Raw genomic sequence first — 16,732 nt, 5'->3', positions numbered from 1 at the left:
CCTCCCCCTTAATATTTTTTTTGGTATATATCGTATATACCTAAAAAGAAAAACAACTGATGACGGAACTACTTTTTACACTTCAGAATGCAAAATTACAACGCAGCTTTTTTTAGCGCAATTGTTGAGTTTACGTAAAAATTAAATAAATCTTTAACTGTGCATTTACAACGTGTTTGTCTACTTTTTAAAAATCAAATTATAAAGAATGCCCAATATTTTGTTTTGGTATATACGGTATATACCGAAAAAAAGTTGTGCACTTTGCATAAATCTGCGAAGCGGTTTATTTTTTTTGGTATATACCGTATATACCAAAACAAAATCTTGGTCATTCCTTAACTTAATTTGACTGAATTTTGGTTATATGATTTACACAAATTTCATGAAAATAAATTTGGTTATACATTTGACAATAAAATTGACAGTTTTCCAGATATTGAGTGTGTCTCCTTACCTTTGTGTTTTGTGTGTTTATATGCAGAATATCAAAACAATGTGTTATTAAAACATGTTTTCATATTTTATTTATATTCGCAAAGCTTATGAAATCTAAGATTTACGAATAGAAAATTATTTCCTGGAAAAATTACAAATAATTACAAATTCTGGGTAATATTTTTCAATGAACCTTTTTTTCTATAAAATTGAATCATTCTATTTTAAAAATAACAATCAAACGAATGTTCATAAATCAATTGATTACACTAAGGGTCAACTGGCAGATTTACAAATAGGTATTTTCCTCATCTACGGGTTTGGCTTTTTGTCCCCGGCATGTTCCTTGTACCAAGTCTTTAGTTCCTCTATTGTCGTGGGAAGTTCGTATCCTGCGGTTTCGGGGAGAAAGGTAAGTAGATAGACAGCAAGCAAACACATGGCAGCAGATATAGCGCCGGGACCCCACGTAATGTAATCCATCTAAAATTGGATAATTGAATAATCGGTTATAAAATGTTGTGAATCGGTAATATCATTCCACACTTCAAGGATTATGCTCACTTACGCTCTCTGCACCCCTGGAATATGTCATATCAAAATCGAAGGCTCATTGTGCACCACCTTGTTGATGAGACAAGAAGACTGGTTTGATCCTTCGATGGACATCAAAAGAATATCGCGGTTACGTAACGGTAAAAATTGACAGGCTTTGAAATCGAGTGTTGTTCCTTTGTAATACTCAAAGGACACATATCAGCCTAGTGATTGGTCAGGTTTGTTTTACATGAGACTAATCAAATTGCTATCTTTGTGTCTTCAGATTGGCTATGACATATTCCAGGGGTGCATAGAGCGTAAGTGAGCGTAACTCCTTGAGTGTCGAGGATGAGGTTATATAAACAAATATATACTGGTACTTCATAAATAGTGGACACTGTTCATCACAGTACCCCGTACTACTGCTAAAAATTGGGTGTTTTTTTTATTTTGTCACGAGCGAAAAAAATAAAGCTAACCTGAATACTAAGTCTGGATTTCAAATTGCTATGATGTCTCTCTTACATAATGTACCAATAGAGCTACATTGTACCTGTCAACGGAAGTCCCCATGCCCAACTGTGCTACAATTATATCAAAACATAAATGAAGGGAACGTTGCTGTTTTATATCAAAACCACAGTACAAGATATTTAGTCGCTATCTTCACGATTTGAAAGTGGAGGTGATATAGCATGGCAATTCAAGCTTTTATTTTCCATCTGAAAATATTATAATTTGTTTTACACCGCAACCCTAACTTACAACATTCATCTGGAAATGGATAATTCATGAAGGGATATGGAAATCGCATTTGAAACTACATCTGCAGATATATGATATCATTTACATGCCAACCAGTAAATGTATCAGAGGATTATTATGCATACGCTATGGACACAATGCCGTAGCATTAATGACATGCTATTGGATACACTACTCACGGCCACAGTTTGTGACCTAGCAAACTTTCTTCACTCATGCTACCAAAAAGTATATTTGGTTTCCAATTTGAACTAAACGATTAAAGAGACATAACTCTTACGGAACGAAAGCAATTGTTTTCTTCCATGCAAATAGCAACAGTCACTCCAATGTTGATTAAATCCCTCATGAATACTAAGCCATGTCATTAAATCCCTAATGTATGCTAAGCCTGGCCAATCCATCCCTAATGAATGTTAAGCCATGCCATTTCATCCCTAATGAATGTTAAGCCATGCCATTTCATCCCTAATGAATGTTAAGCCCGGCCATTTAATCCTTGATGAGGGGTTAAGTCCTACCATTCAATCCTTAATGAAGGGCTGATCCCGACCATTCAACTCCTTATGGAGGGCTAAGTTTGACAATTCAATTCCTGATGGAGGGCTTAATTTAACAATTCAATCCCTGATGGAGGGTTTAGCTTGATAATTCAATCCCTGATGGAGGGCTTAGCTTGAGAATGCAATCCCTGATGGGGGGCTTAGCTTGAAAATTCAATCCCTGATTGAGGGCTTAGTTTTACAATTCAATCCCTGATGGAGGACTTAGCTTGAGAATTCAATCCCTGATGGGGGGCTTAGCTTGAGAATTCAATCCCTGATGAAAGTCTAAGCCCGACAGATTGGACGTAGAGTGACTGCTGCTATTCATTTCATTATGTTCACTGTAGGAAGTTTGTAATAGACATTTTACCAATGTGCTACCCCGATTAGATATGTTGATTAGCTGGTATTTGTATAATATGTTTGATATAACTTGGTTTTTTTCACGCGTCCGCTAGGGTACACATACACAACAAGTGTGTAGTTACATTATAATCGTGGTTAATCTTGTTTACATAATTGTTCGTAGGAATTGGATAAAATATCTGAAGCAATATATATTGAGGTGTTAACTAACAGACGTTTTAGTATGAAAACACGTCCAGAGTCGTGGAAATAAGTTTTAAGATGAGGTAGTATAATAAAAAAAATATTCTTACCAAGGGACCAGCAAAGGGTGCCAACATTCCCCCCGCTCTTGCTACGCACGAGGAAAATCCAATTCCAGCATTTCTTTAAAAGTAAAGAAAAATACAGTTCGTATAGAGCTTTCAGGATATGCAACTATACAGCATAAAATCATTTTTTTAAAGTTGGCTATTTCACTTTGCTGCATTACACGGTAATAGTTGCAATTATATAATATAATATAATAAGACAATGACTTGACTTAAAATAATCAAGAAAGTAAGGAAACCGAAATATAAACATTGTGTTAGTCAAAGCAGGAAGGGAAACTAGTTGACATTAACTGAACCATATTGACATTTCGTCCATTCGGGACTCATCAGTGATATTAGAGGTTAAAAAATGAAAATCAATTCTTGATTGTTCCGAAGCAGATGTCGAAATACCACAAACAGGTAAAAGTGCCTAATTTACTCCTCAAAACGTTACTTTGTAACTGTTAACTACAATAGATATTTCATTTTAAAACTAGTACTTCAGAAAACGGTACAACATTAACCTCAAGTACTGGTAGCCTAAACGTTAAGCCTCCTGAAAAAACAGGCTATGCAATGTCTTTTTTTGGTGTCTACTTATAACAAATATAGTCATATTAATATATTTTGAGTAATGCTTTTGAATATCATGGTTTTAGTTTTTCAAGAGGCCCCATTCTTTAAAAGGAAATAAAGTGCATTTATATTATATGTCGCAACGTGTCCAGGCTCAGACATAGCTTGACAAAGGGACCAGTTGGTCTTGAAACGTTGCGACACGTTTAATACGTACATTAATTGTGTGGGAAGTAAAACTGTGATCTCACATATTTCCAAATTGATGACTGTTATTGAATGTATTTATATCAGCTCAATCATATATTTACTCATCAGTGCAAATCTTCAAGTGGCATGCTTCAGCGATCAACATCATGAAGTAATACAGTGACATTAATAAGTGTGAGAAACATTATGATTATTATTACTGCTGAGATATGTACGTTAACGTTTTCACAATATGATGTAGACTTACCTGAGGTTCGTTGGGTACAGTTCTGGTGTATACAGAAATATAGTACTAAACGATCCTGTAATTCCAAACTTGCCGACGAGGTTGAATACCAACGACACTGCCCCTAGAGTACCAGCTCCATCTGAATTTGAAACATAACAATTGTCTAAGGACTCCATAAATTAAAAAAAAAATATCGCAGCACTTCTACATGAGGACAAATCCGATTTTAAGTTCTAAACTAACAGAAACAATGTGCTGGGATATTCTTTTCTTACAATTTCACAAGCCACATGAACAATGATAGAAGAAAATAATTATGGAGGTTTCCGCATTGCTTATTATAAAACTGTTGCTTATTTTGAAGGATGTACACGTGAAATAAATATATTTTTTCTCAAAAATTCAACATTCAACAACTAAGTTCACACAAGTATTTTAAAATGGTTAGTTACGTTACCTATTTTAACTTACTGAAAGCAAAACAACGAGCAAAGATTCGAACCCAGAACCTTCGAACCGTTTATAACAATCCAACGTCGTCAGCTACCAATTATTTGTGCTTGTAGGTACATCATATTTCAATAAGTTACTTATAAAATAAATCAACAAAACGTTAACCCACAAACAAAGTCAGAAATCTAAGTCGATATAAAAAGCAAACACAGAGGACAGATTACCTAAAGATATTCAAACAAAATTAAGGACATCTTGAACTCCCATAAAAAGGGTCGGGAACCTAAGTGATACTGAAGGGTTTAAGTATGTTAATTTTCTGACCCAATTGACCGGAATTTTCAAGCACGTATATAGAAATAAGTAGCCACATAATCAATAGGTCATTATGTCAAAGGTTATACAATGTTTACCTGACAGTGACTTGCACACTGTTGAAACTGCTAGGGCTATCCCGGCTATTACGTGAAACAGTATACACGTTTTACGTCTGCCAATTCTAAACATCAGCAAAAATAGTAAACACAATACAGATGTGATCAAATTCAAAGTATATGAAAGATTATTAGGGCAACTTAGAACAAAAAGATAAATTTCGTTTTTCTATGTTACATGTACTTACATGAAATTCTGAGATAATACTTAGAAATTTCGACTTACTTACTGGAAGTTTCGTCTTTAAAACGCAAACTTCCGACAAATTAATTCGAAAGTCAAAATTTCGAGTTTTAAGTTTGACATTTCGAGTAAGGAAGTCAAAATTTCCAATAAGTATTTCGAAATTCTCGTTAATATTTCGAGTTATAAAGGCGACAATTCGATTTAATAAATATTATATAATTGACCCAATTGCTCTTCCGTTAAAAAACCAATATACATGTATGTATTCAACACAACAGTTTTCATTGTGATGAGATGATAACCATAGCACAGAAAAAAGTCTACACTGCTAATCCTAAACAAAACACAAGTTAAACATTATATTTACAGTCACATATTGACGTAAAAAGGAACAGGAACAGATTTCTTACAATCTGTGTATTCATATTTGAAATAAAGATGATCTTGTTTACATACATATGCAGAATTAAACATTGACGCCGTCACAAAACCTTGTCAACAACTTCTTAGAAAGGCTTCCATATGTTATGTTGTCGAGATAAACAAAATTGACATTTTCAAACATATGATTCAATCGGGAAACGTCGGCACTTTCCGTTTCTTGTTTACGGAAAGTGCCGACGGTTTCCGATTGACATATGGTTCTGAAGTGACGTAATAAATTACTAGAGTTTAATTCAATTCATGGAAGGTTATAAATATTAAAAAACATACCTATTAATGAGGAGAAATTCCATCAAGGCAGCTGGGTATTCTACTATGGCTATCAGGAAGTAGTTAACGAAACGGTCACCTGACAATGCTGACGACGTCAAAGATAGGGCGTAGTATACCAAACTGTTGACCAGCCTGTATCAACGAGTAACTTTATCTACATTCTACATATACTATATACAAAGCAAAGAATATTGGTATATTTACATACTGTATATAAACAACGGATATATATTTCATAATGTAGTGTCAACAAAACTGCGAGTATTGATGTTTACAAATTCTGTACATAAAACAACATTTCATTACATACTGTATAAAAACAACGAGTATTGATATCTATATATATACTATATATCAAACAACGAACATATTTTAGTATATACTATAAACAAAACAACGAGTAGGGATGCATACATATACTGTATATAGAACAACAAATGTATTTCATTATATACTGTATAAACGAGTATTGATATCACTACGTACCTTTACAATCCAACAGTTTTTGATATCGTTATATATCACATTTTGTTGTATCCGATTCCATCATCTTACTAAATATATTGTTTTGCACAATTGTTTATACCTAAGATAGTTTCAGTTAGTACAATAGAAATTTATAATCCTTTGTTGTTCTGTTAACAAATTATCTAAACAAAAGTTGTTAAATTACGGAATACCGAAATCCGGATTTTATGATTTGATATACTGTAGACCGGAATAAATCATTAATAGTTCTTTCCTTATTATCAAAGTAAAAAATGAATGAATAAAGCAAAATATAATATAAAAACCATTCCCAATAACAGTAAGAGGCCTTATCCTCACCAATAGGCCAATCATACAATAGTTCACAATAATGACAATATACTTAAACAGCAACCTTATTTTCACTATTTGCAAAGACCCGGATGACACTTTACGGCAAATAATGCCGTAAAGTGGTCCAGTGTTGTAAACATTAGTATATCGTGTGACTACAGTGATGTGCCAGTTAGTACTTACCACATGTACCATAAAATCAAGGAATTAAACAAGATAATTTTATGACGAAATATCGTGGTAATATTATAACGCTTTACAGTTGCAGTTACGCCCGTTGGTTTTTCTCTGTGGTTCAATTCTACGTCATCCGTAATGTCATCTTCCTTTGAAGAATCATTGGTTCCAATATGTTCAGCACCATTCTGATTGGTGTAAATGTCATCTTCCTTCTTTGAAGGTAGAGTATTATTTACTGGAACTAAAACTTCCATTTCCTTCGAGTCTCTAATTGTGGCTGCTTTGATGACTTCGTCGAAATCTTTTCCGTTCATTTTTGCTGCCTTTCGAATATTTCGTTCTGCCTGTTTTATTTTTCCGTTTGCTAACAGCCATCTGACAGATTCGTCCATTATCCTGTAATAGAATGGATACAATCAACATTGACGCCAAATTCCACGTTCCGTTGTTCAATATGACGTTTAAAGAACTACTATTAAAAATCTAATTTTTCCGAATATATATTTTATGTCTGGTGTTGAAAATTGTTTTATATCGAGAAATTAAATAAAGTGGATCAATTACATATATCCTTACATGCATAATTCCTAAATTAATTATATGTTCTTACAAGTTTTCCCTCGTGGACGTTTTTTTAATCAAAAACATTTAACAAAAGAACAAAAATATACTCGAAAATTAAAGTCTCTATATTGTATGTGTATTGAAACGCTGTATGCAATTTGCAAACATTTGATATTTCGCCCAAGTTAATTGAAGCCCAGGTCTCCCCCTTTTAAAGCAGTCGATCACATTTCCAAATATATTTTATGACACTATTGAAACCGAATGTGTGCAAGCGTTCATAAAAAAATATGAAGTCCATGGATCAAATATTGTTGAATCGCTGCTAACAAGAAAATATGACATGAATACTGCGGGTAGATATGTCTAATCTTAACACATACAATAAACAGTAGGTCAACGTACCAATATTCCACAAGGCTATAACATGAGAATAAAGCGAGGGTCATTTGGAGATATCGCCATGACAAATTCTTGAAGAGGTATCCTAAGGGAGATAATAGGTTGACACCAGTTGTCCAGAAAACTAATCCGAGACACTCGCCTATGTATCGTGCCTTCAGGGGTAAAATCTCTAAGGAAAGAATTGCCATTGTAAGTCCAGAGCCCTGTAAATATAAACGTTTTGGGATATTTTTTACAAATTCCACTAATTTCGAATTGTGGATTAATTCGTTTGACGAAACGTATAAAGAATAATGCCAATTTTTTGGTAAATTACAAGAGATATTTTGTGAAATAAATTGCAAATTGTGGTGTCTAATCACCCATGTGTCGAAAATGTGTACATTATGATGAAATGTTACTGATAGATTCGAAATAAATTGAACTAACACGCACAAAATATGCTTAAAATTAAAAATATAGGACTGTCATTCTCTAATACATGTTTGATTAACAGTATGTAAACAATCCCAAAATCGTGTAATGAATATGTATGTGTGACGCCGAAACTAAATCACAGATTCATAGGTCCATGAAAACAGATAAGGTTTATTTAAACCCAACATACAAAGTAATGACGATTATAAAGGTTCATAAAACCACCTCCAAAAGTTTTTTTTTTTTTTAAATACAAACAAAACAAAAAGCGTCCGAACGTTTCAACTGTATGTGTAGATGTTTCCAATCAAGAAACTGGTTATATCTTACGACAAAGAGATTAATAAAAAAAGACTCATTTAAAAGCAATTTCACTGAAATGTCATAAACTTGTTGCGCTAGTATGACATCCCTTCCGGTCACATTATCCTGACATAGGCTTACAAAGATTGCATAAGAAAGCTTTGTAGAAAGGGGTAGGTCAAATTAAAAAGAAACGATAATCATCTGGTTAAAGGTATTACAAAGTGACAGTAGATCAATTTTGGTCACGTCTGAATCGAGTCTGAATCCCCATAAAGTGAGCAGAGAAAGAAACTACCAATTCTGCAAGGTGGCTCTTTAGAAATCGCCTCTTTCAAACATGCAGTGGGATACAGAAGGTCATGTGATAAAATTTACATTACATACACGATATGTGTTTTTATCATCACTGTTGACGTCAGCAGCTTTGATATTATTGTATATTTGAAATTCACTCTTCTCATTGCTTATATTTTTTCAATGTAATAAATGTTGGAGGCAAAGACAAAAAAGTAATATTTTTAACAAACGAAATATTTATAAGGATACCCTAAACATTTTAGAATAAGAGAAGAATAATATCAATGTCTTCTAGTTCATCGACTTCAATTGCCATGCAAATATATGGCAGAGCAATGTAGTGTCCTCTTCTTAAAGTAAGATACAGGCAAATGACAAGAAAAGGAAACACATGCTAACGAGCAAAGGAAAGTCGATAATCATAGCACAGGAGGAAAAAGAATAGTTCCCATTCAGATCAGGGTGGCTACCAAAAACTTGTGTTTACATAAGTATTGATCAAATTGCATCATCAAAGACCTTACGCTTTTCGTTGGTCCTTCAGTAAAACCAAATACCGTATACATAATATTTAACGGCAACCATATGATCAGAATTGTACGATATCCTGCACCACATCCGTCACCCGTCAGAAGAGGTTCTGTCAAGTTTTCAGCCACTCATGCAGAGGTTACTAAGATATGACTTACATGCATTCAGTGGAATGTTCAACGAAGGTGATAAAATGACGACCTGAATCAGTATGATTTTTCTAACGTTTTAAAATATGTATTTCAATATTATGTACAAATACATCTTCTTTATACTGTTTTTTAATTTTGATCACATCAAATGTAACGGAACGTATTTTGTCTGACCAGAGAAGACAGTAACCTAGATGTAGACTGAAAGCGGTGATTCTATTTTGGATCATCGTTTTGCGTGCATGTATCACTGGGGCATGAGTGTGGTATGATTTTTAGTGGGAAACGTCCGTACATCGCCAACGTGGTAGATTATGACATCATTTTACCTGCTGTACAGCACCCAAGAAGAATCTCAACACAGCAAAGACTGTATAGTTAGGCGCCCAAGCGATCGCGAAGGAAACAGAAAATAAAGATATATGGCCAAATATATGGACTTTTCTGCGCCCGAATCGGTCAGCAAGAGATGTGAATATGGCTGCACCGAAAGCTTGACCAAGGATGACCAGGGTTTGGGAGAACTCGGACAGTTCTGCTCTGTCACAGACAAGGTCCCACTGAAAGTTAAAAAATATGTATAAAGGATTTATATAACATGTTTTAGTAAAGTACGGAAAAACATGTGAACTAAATTAGTTTTAATTTCATAAAACTGATTAAAATATCATTGCTACAGAATGTCTGCATGAACAAAAAAATATTCAAAATACATGTATTTTTACGAAAAAGTGTAACTAGTTTTTTGATGAAATAGTTCAGTGTTAAATGAAACTGACCTCTGTGACAAGAGTCCTGTCTTTTGGCACCGGATACGAGTATCCAGAAACACATCCAGTAGACTTTATAAGCGTTGAATTTGCTGAATCAGTATATACATCAATGGAACATTTGTTGTAGACAAACGTGTAAGAAGCGTTGTCATGCATGTGGGTGTCATCTCCAAATATCATATCAACAGTGGTATCGTTGCAGTAGAAAGGTGGCCGGTAGGCTGCAAAGTAAAATAGAAAGGTCGATATAATCGAAAATGAAATAAAAAGACTGGTTTGGTTGGTTTTTTTAGGGATTAACGTCAAATCAACATATATGGTCGTTTAAGGACGTGCCTCTATGTGTGTAGTGTGTGCATGCATGTGTGTTGTGTGTAGATGCATATGTGTTGTGTGTGCATGCATGTGTGTTGTGTGTGCATGCATGTGTGTTGTGTGTGGATGCATGTGTATTATGTGTGCATGCATGTGTGTTGTGTGTGCAATCATGTGTGTTGTGTGTGCATGCATGTGTGTTTTGTGTGCATGCGTGTATGTTATGTGTGCATGCATGTGTGTTATGTGTGCATGCATGTGTGTTGTATGTGCATGCATGTGTGTTGTGTGTACATGCATGTGTGTTGTGTGTGCATGCATGTATGTTGTGTGTGCATGCATGTGTGTTGTGTGAGCATGCATGTGTGTTGTATGTGCATGCATGTGTGTTGTGTGTGGATGCATGTGTGTTATGTGTGCATGCATGTATGTTGTGTGTGCATGCATGTGTGTTGTGTGTGCATGCATGTGTGTTGTATGTGCATGCATGTGTGTTGTGTGTGCATGCATGTGTGTTATGTGTGCATGCATGTGTGTATATGTGCCGGTGACAGGGTCTGTTTGTGTAGAACACAAGGAACACAGGAAAGGAATGGAATTGTGACTTCTATACCCACCTACTCCTTCCCACAACTAATATTAATAACCGAAAGGCAAAGTCATGTACGGTATAGGAGTAAGCAGTTCATATACCACGTAAGATAGTCGTACTGATGTTTCCTGCTAAATCCTTTAAAATAAAGTGTGCCCAACTTGGTTATCTTTTAGCTTGATAATTACTTAAGGATGTACTCTTCTGAGGTTTCAGTCACGTTCAAGTCTCGTTTTGATCTGGTGTAACGGGTTTTTGTAATATTTAACAAATTATGATATGTTTAATAGCAAACACAGATCTGAAAAACAAATAAAAAACTAGATGTCTGTTGTGGGTTTTTTTACAATAATTTGGAAAAAATGACCAATTTGGCGGCCATTTTGAAAAAGTGTATTTATGTGAATTTCTTGCGCTTCACAAAGGGCAAAATTTCACCTTTTTTGAAACTAGATTAATCACTTAAATTGTCATTTTGTCACCATTTTTAAATGTAGCAGGTTCAATTTTGCTGTACAACTTTATAATGTTCAATATGATTAAAATAATATGCAAAAAAAGTGGAAAGTTATATATTATTGGTATTTCTTTTTTACATATTAGGGTAACTGAAGCACTTTTGATTTTTGACCACGAAAAGGTGAAAAATAACACAAATAATAATGGGACAAAAAATGAAGCACACCGACCCCCCATTTTTGTGGCTGTTTTAGAAAGAGAAACACATTTTCTTTTGATTCATTGAATACCAAAAAAAGTTTGATACAGGAATTTGTTATATCAAGCGTTTAATCTGCAAAAAATGGTGAAAAAATTTGCATTTCTCATTTAAAAATAAGGGGTAGGGGTAACTAAAATCGCATTTCTGAGTAAAATGAATAAGATTAAGAAATTTTACTTCTATAATTAAAAAGAAAATAATATTTTTATCAAATCTACAAACATTCATACATATCTGATAACACACTTGGAAGAAATTGTATGAATTTGTTCTGCAAATGGACAAAACCCAAAAATTCACCTAAAATCACCTATTGTGTTAAATTGGTATCTTTGACTGATCATAGCACAAAAACGAACACACGGACATATATATGTTTTTGCAGTTTCTACTATGCCATTATCTCCTTTTTCCAAAAATCAATATAAGGAAAAAAGTTTAATACAGGAATTTTTTGACTTCTCAGAGGTGTACATCCTTAATTATCAATAAATTAAGTACAAAAGTAAAATAATTAGTATGTTAAATTCATATTTTAAAATATAACAGTTCTTCCCAAACCTGCGAGTTATCATGTCGTGTTTGGTTCTGTATTCAAATGTTTGCTTCGAATTTGATGAAATCTGTGATTAAAGTCGTTCGTTGAGGGACAAACTTACAACATATAGATATACGGGACAGACAGGTACACTTGTAGATGATTACTATGAGCATGTTTAAGTAGTGTCATTAAAACTCTCACCGGAAAATTTATGATTTTGTTGCATGATATGAGGGTCGACGTTTTTTATTTAACTCTTAAAAGCGCTTTGTTTGTTGTTTTATCACTAGCCCGTTTCTTTAAGGACTTAATATTACCTGGATTAACAAAGGTGGTGTCGTCGTTGAAGCAAAAACACTTACCTTCCGAAACACCTGGTTTTATTATTATCCGCCTCTAAATAGCTGTGTGTATATCCATTTGACTGACTCTCTCTCCTCTTGATATGTTTTTACTTTTCTTATCTTGTTAAGTAAGTGTCTAAAATTGCTAGCTCGTTTGCTATTATTCGTCTGCTGGTAAGCATACAGTTATAAATTACTTTGACGTTATCATCAATTCTTATTCTAAGGACTTAACACTTTGATGAAAATGTAAGCTTAAAACCCGAGAAATTGCCATAATTTGTCTTCCGAAATTCTGTCATTACAAATTGTTTGGTAATATATCGAAGGGGGCGACTCTTTTGTCAAGAGAGAAAATACGTAAGGGAACTTTGAAATGTGTTCGCGATAGCAAGAATGCAAAAGAAATGAGTTCATTATATCGAGATTTTATACACATTTTTTCTGATGTAGGTTATGGATCTTCTATAAAGACCTTAAACAACGTAAGACATATATATACTTAACAATTTGAAGGTGTATCATTTAGCTATCAAAATATACTACTTGTATGTAGAATGATGATGCCAATATCAATATAACAGGAAGTTGAGTATTTGTGTTATATCACCCTCAGAAGAAATGAAATGAAAAGAACTGTTAACAACAGGTATTAAAATATGTAAGAAAATGCATACCAATAAAAACCGTCGAAAGTAAATGGAATGCTAAAGGTATAATGCCAATTAGGATGACTGTCAGCTGAATTCGCTGGTATTTTCCAAAGGTTCCCAAAGATATCCATATTTTGTCAACGTCCAGTGGCCCGTCCATCTTGTTTAATGTTGTGAAACAGCCTCAGCCACTGTTAGGCGTATGATACTATGTAGGTCGTAACATGGACTATTTGTATAAGTACATATGTTTATGAATAAGGTTACTATCATAATGACACTAACTACATGCATCATCTCGCTCTGTATTAGGTAGCATACACTGTTGTGCTTAGTCTCGTTAACCTAATTTCTTATCGTACATGTACCTACTTACAATACAATTAGAATACAGACACATTAAGTCTACCTGGAGGAGCATAGAGAGACATCACGGAACAAAAAGACAAGATTGGAGAAAAACGAAAGCATATATTTCTCAGGAAGTATGATGGGAGCTCCAGATCTGTGTTGAGACAATTTTAAACGCAGACGACACAGGCGAAACCTCCGATTCTGTGGTAGAGACCCTCGTCGGTAGCCTCATATTAGTATGCGGTGTGATACAGCGGCCAATCATTACACATGTATTAATGCCATATATGTGTGCCAGGTCCGTGACTTTGCATACGATCTAACTGCATGAAACATTTAAAAACAAAATATTCCAAATATATAATTTGTGACATACAACTTTTGTCAGATAAACTGTTAAGGAAGTACGCATTTTAATTGAGGTTTCTAGAACATCAACACTGCGGGGTTGCATGACCGTTATAATAACGTGCTCCGTTATGTTATTAAATACACTTTTAGGGAAGAAGGAAGGAAACACCGGACTGATCAAGATTTGAATAAACATTAGACACACACGTTAATTCATCTGTAGATTATGGTAGATGAAATAGAAACAAAATGCCAAAATGAATAACAGTGCATAACGCAGCTGTTTTTTGACTCATCGGTGGTGTTAAGGTCCGACACTGAGGGAATCCGAGTGGATCTACAAAAACTGCACAAAAACTGCGAAATAGTTTATCCCTCCAAGCTGTTTGAATTTAAGCTATAATTATCCCAATCATTCGGGAAAAAGCATTTCCTTACTCACGGACGAACTACAAGAGATAGTTAGGAAAACAATTGAAATGGGTACCTCGAGTTGTTTAATATTGGGGATCAGATGTTTGGAATTATTGACAACTTTTCAATAAATTGTTTTATAGAGCATGCTAAGCCTCGCATCCTTTCAGCGATATGCGCATGGCTCTGTCATATGAGATGTTCAAACATCACCAACGCAATGATTAAGCTGTCGTGATACTCGTTGGTAGCAAAACGGACAGGCCTGCGACATGCACATGTACTGCTTCGCATTTATTTGTAACAAACAGTTTGTCTCCTAATGGAAGAATAGTATGTTAATAATTTCCGTGTTCGACTCGTACACTGTAACAGAAGTGTATAACCGTTTTCACGTAGGAAAGACAATTGCATGACCTCCTAATAAGTAAAATAATGAAGCTCACTTTGTTTCTAAGTTGCTTAGCAATCGACAAAGGCGGAGATGATCAGTCTCTCCCCTGATATTTAGAATTTATATTTTCATAAGTCGTCGATTACCACAATGATATACGTGGTTTTGCTGAGCACAGTGCAGCAAGTGCCTGCTGCATATCGGGACCTCATGTGGTAAGTTTGGACTTTACGTGGTAGATCTGTTAGCTTAATCTTGTGTTCCTTAGTCAATTTCAAGTTCACATAAAATGATGCCATCTAAAGTATAGAATTTATTTTGATGCTTAATTTTCAGTTTAATTTTTGTAGCGTGGAATCCGAGCCAGGAAATGTCCATAGACTGTGTACCATTATTTCACTGCAACAGCTATTGAGAACGTATGTCCAACGCCTGACAATCTGGCATGGGTAAGTAAAGCATATTTTCCACTTCCGACTTTTTCGCCCAACTATATTGTAATACCCGTAACTCGAATAAAGTCTTGAGACTAGATCATCAGCTGTTTTAGTTAAGTATATTTACATTCTTGATGTTTGTTCTGTACATGAATCTATTAACTGAAAACAACTGCGATTTGACTATAAATACAACGATTCTCGTTCAACCAGTCAGCTGATTTCCCACAAAGTATGACCACTTCATATTACTACGCATAGCACCGTTGCTGAGAATAGATATCTCCCTTTCTCCAAGATAAAGTAGTTGCGAGAAATAATAATAATCATTACAAAAATCATGAATTGTGCAACATTGTACTATTATCATTATTCTTTCTAATTTAAAACTTAATAAATTACTCATAACATTGTCATTAAATACTTACTTTCGAATCGCAATCGGTTCCTCGTGGTCACGAACTATGCCTATCTAGGCTAACACCCAAACGTTCGGTCTGGTAATCCACGCATCCTGCCCGTAACGTCAACTAGCACATACAGGGCATTTCATCCACCAACTTATCATCATTTACATTTGCAGGTTTTTTGGTAAACAGTATATTCATCTTTAAATGAGCGCTATGCCTACTGCCGACGGGTGCTCGGCCGACAAGTGCCCTGGATGGTTACTATGGGGACCGATTTTTTGAAATAGTGCGAACACAAGCTTTTTTCAATAAATAATATGCGGTGTTTAACGCGAAAAAAACATCAAATAAGATCATCTTTCAAAAATAAAAGGAATATCAAGTGTCGGTTATTATCAGATTCTAGATATATTTTCGTTTCAACAAAATTAGCTGACCTGCGGAGGTCGAACATTTGAAGTTTGTGTGTAGGCTGGAGTTTTGGCTGTTCCTTTTTGATGGTTATCTGACCGATACTAATATGAAAAATATTAAATCTATAAAAATGTTGTAACTTTTTTGTTGTTGTAGTTCATCGTAACGTAAATATATGAATTGATTGGATTTGTTTTCATGTACATTACAGCAATGAATAGCAGTAGCTGATCTACATATCTTCTGAGAATATGTAGATCAGCTACTATTATTCATTGCCGCAATGTACATGAACAAAAAAATCAATCCAATCCCTATGTGAATGAACAGGAAGTAATTTTTATTCTAGTCAATTGGAAATGAGGTTTTCTGCACCCTCCTTTGTTTGCTTCTAAGACTGCTGTTTAAGCATGCAACGTCGATTGCGAAAAGCGCAAAAGAAAAATGGTTGTCCTTAGTTACAACGGTACACGAATGGCGAAATTGTAAGTACAGTAGTATTTATATTCATATGTTTGTGTTTCAAAATAATCTGGTTTAGTATTATTTTGTTGTTTCATTTTCGATCGCCGATACAACCATTTACAGT

General features: G+C 34.5%; 1 protein-coding gene across 1 annotated transcript; it reads right to left on the bottom strand.

Annotated features, from left to right (window-relative positions):
• Window positions 1–299: 299 nt before the first annotated feature.
• Window positions 300–13,555, bottom strand: LOC110460150 (solute carrier family 22 member 8-like). Its single transcript, XM_021512887.1, has 10 exons — window positions 13,394–13,555; window positions 10,210–10,424; window positions 9,760–9,990; window positions 7,728–7,930; window positions 6,762–7,154; window positions 5,754–5,888; window positions 4,832–4,917; window positions 3,984–4,104; window positions 2,948–3,020; window positions 300–921 (listed from the first exon to the last, which is right to left on the bottom strand). The coding sequence occupies exons 1-10, from the start codon at window positions 13,527–13,529 to the stop codon at window positions 751–753; spliced, it is 1,764 nt and encodes a 587-aa protein (XP_021368562.1). The 5' UTR covers window positions 13,530–13,555; the 3' UTR covers window positions 300–750.
• Window positions 13,556–16,732: the final 3,177 nt, after the last annotated feature.

The sequence above is a fragment of the Mizuhopecten yessoensis genome, unplaced genomic scaffold (assembly GCF_002113885.1).
Source record: "Mizuhopecten yessoensis strain PY_sf001 unplaced genomic scaffold, ASM211388v2 scaffold10331, whole genome shotgun sequence".
Taxonomy (NCBI): domain Eukaryota; kingdom Metazoa; phylum Mollusca; class Bivalvia; order Pectinida; family Pectinidae; genus Mizuhopecten; species Mizuhopecten yessoensis.
The sequence above is the reverse complement of the archived record's forward strand: the minus strand, read 5'-3'. Positions and strand labels throughout refer to the sequence as shown.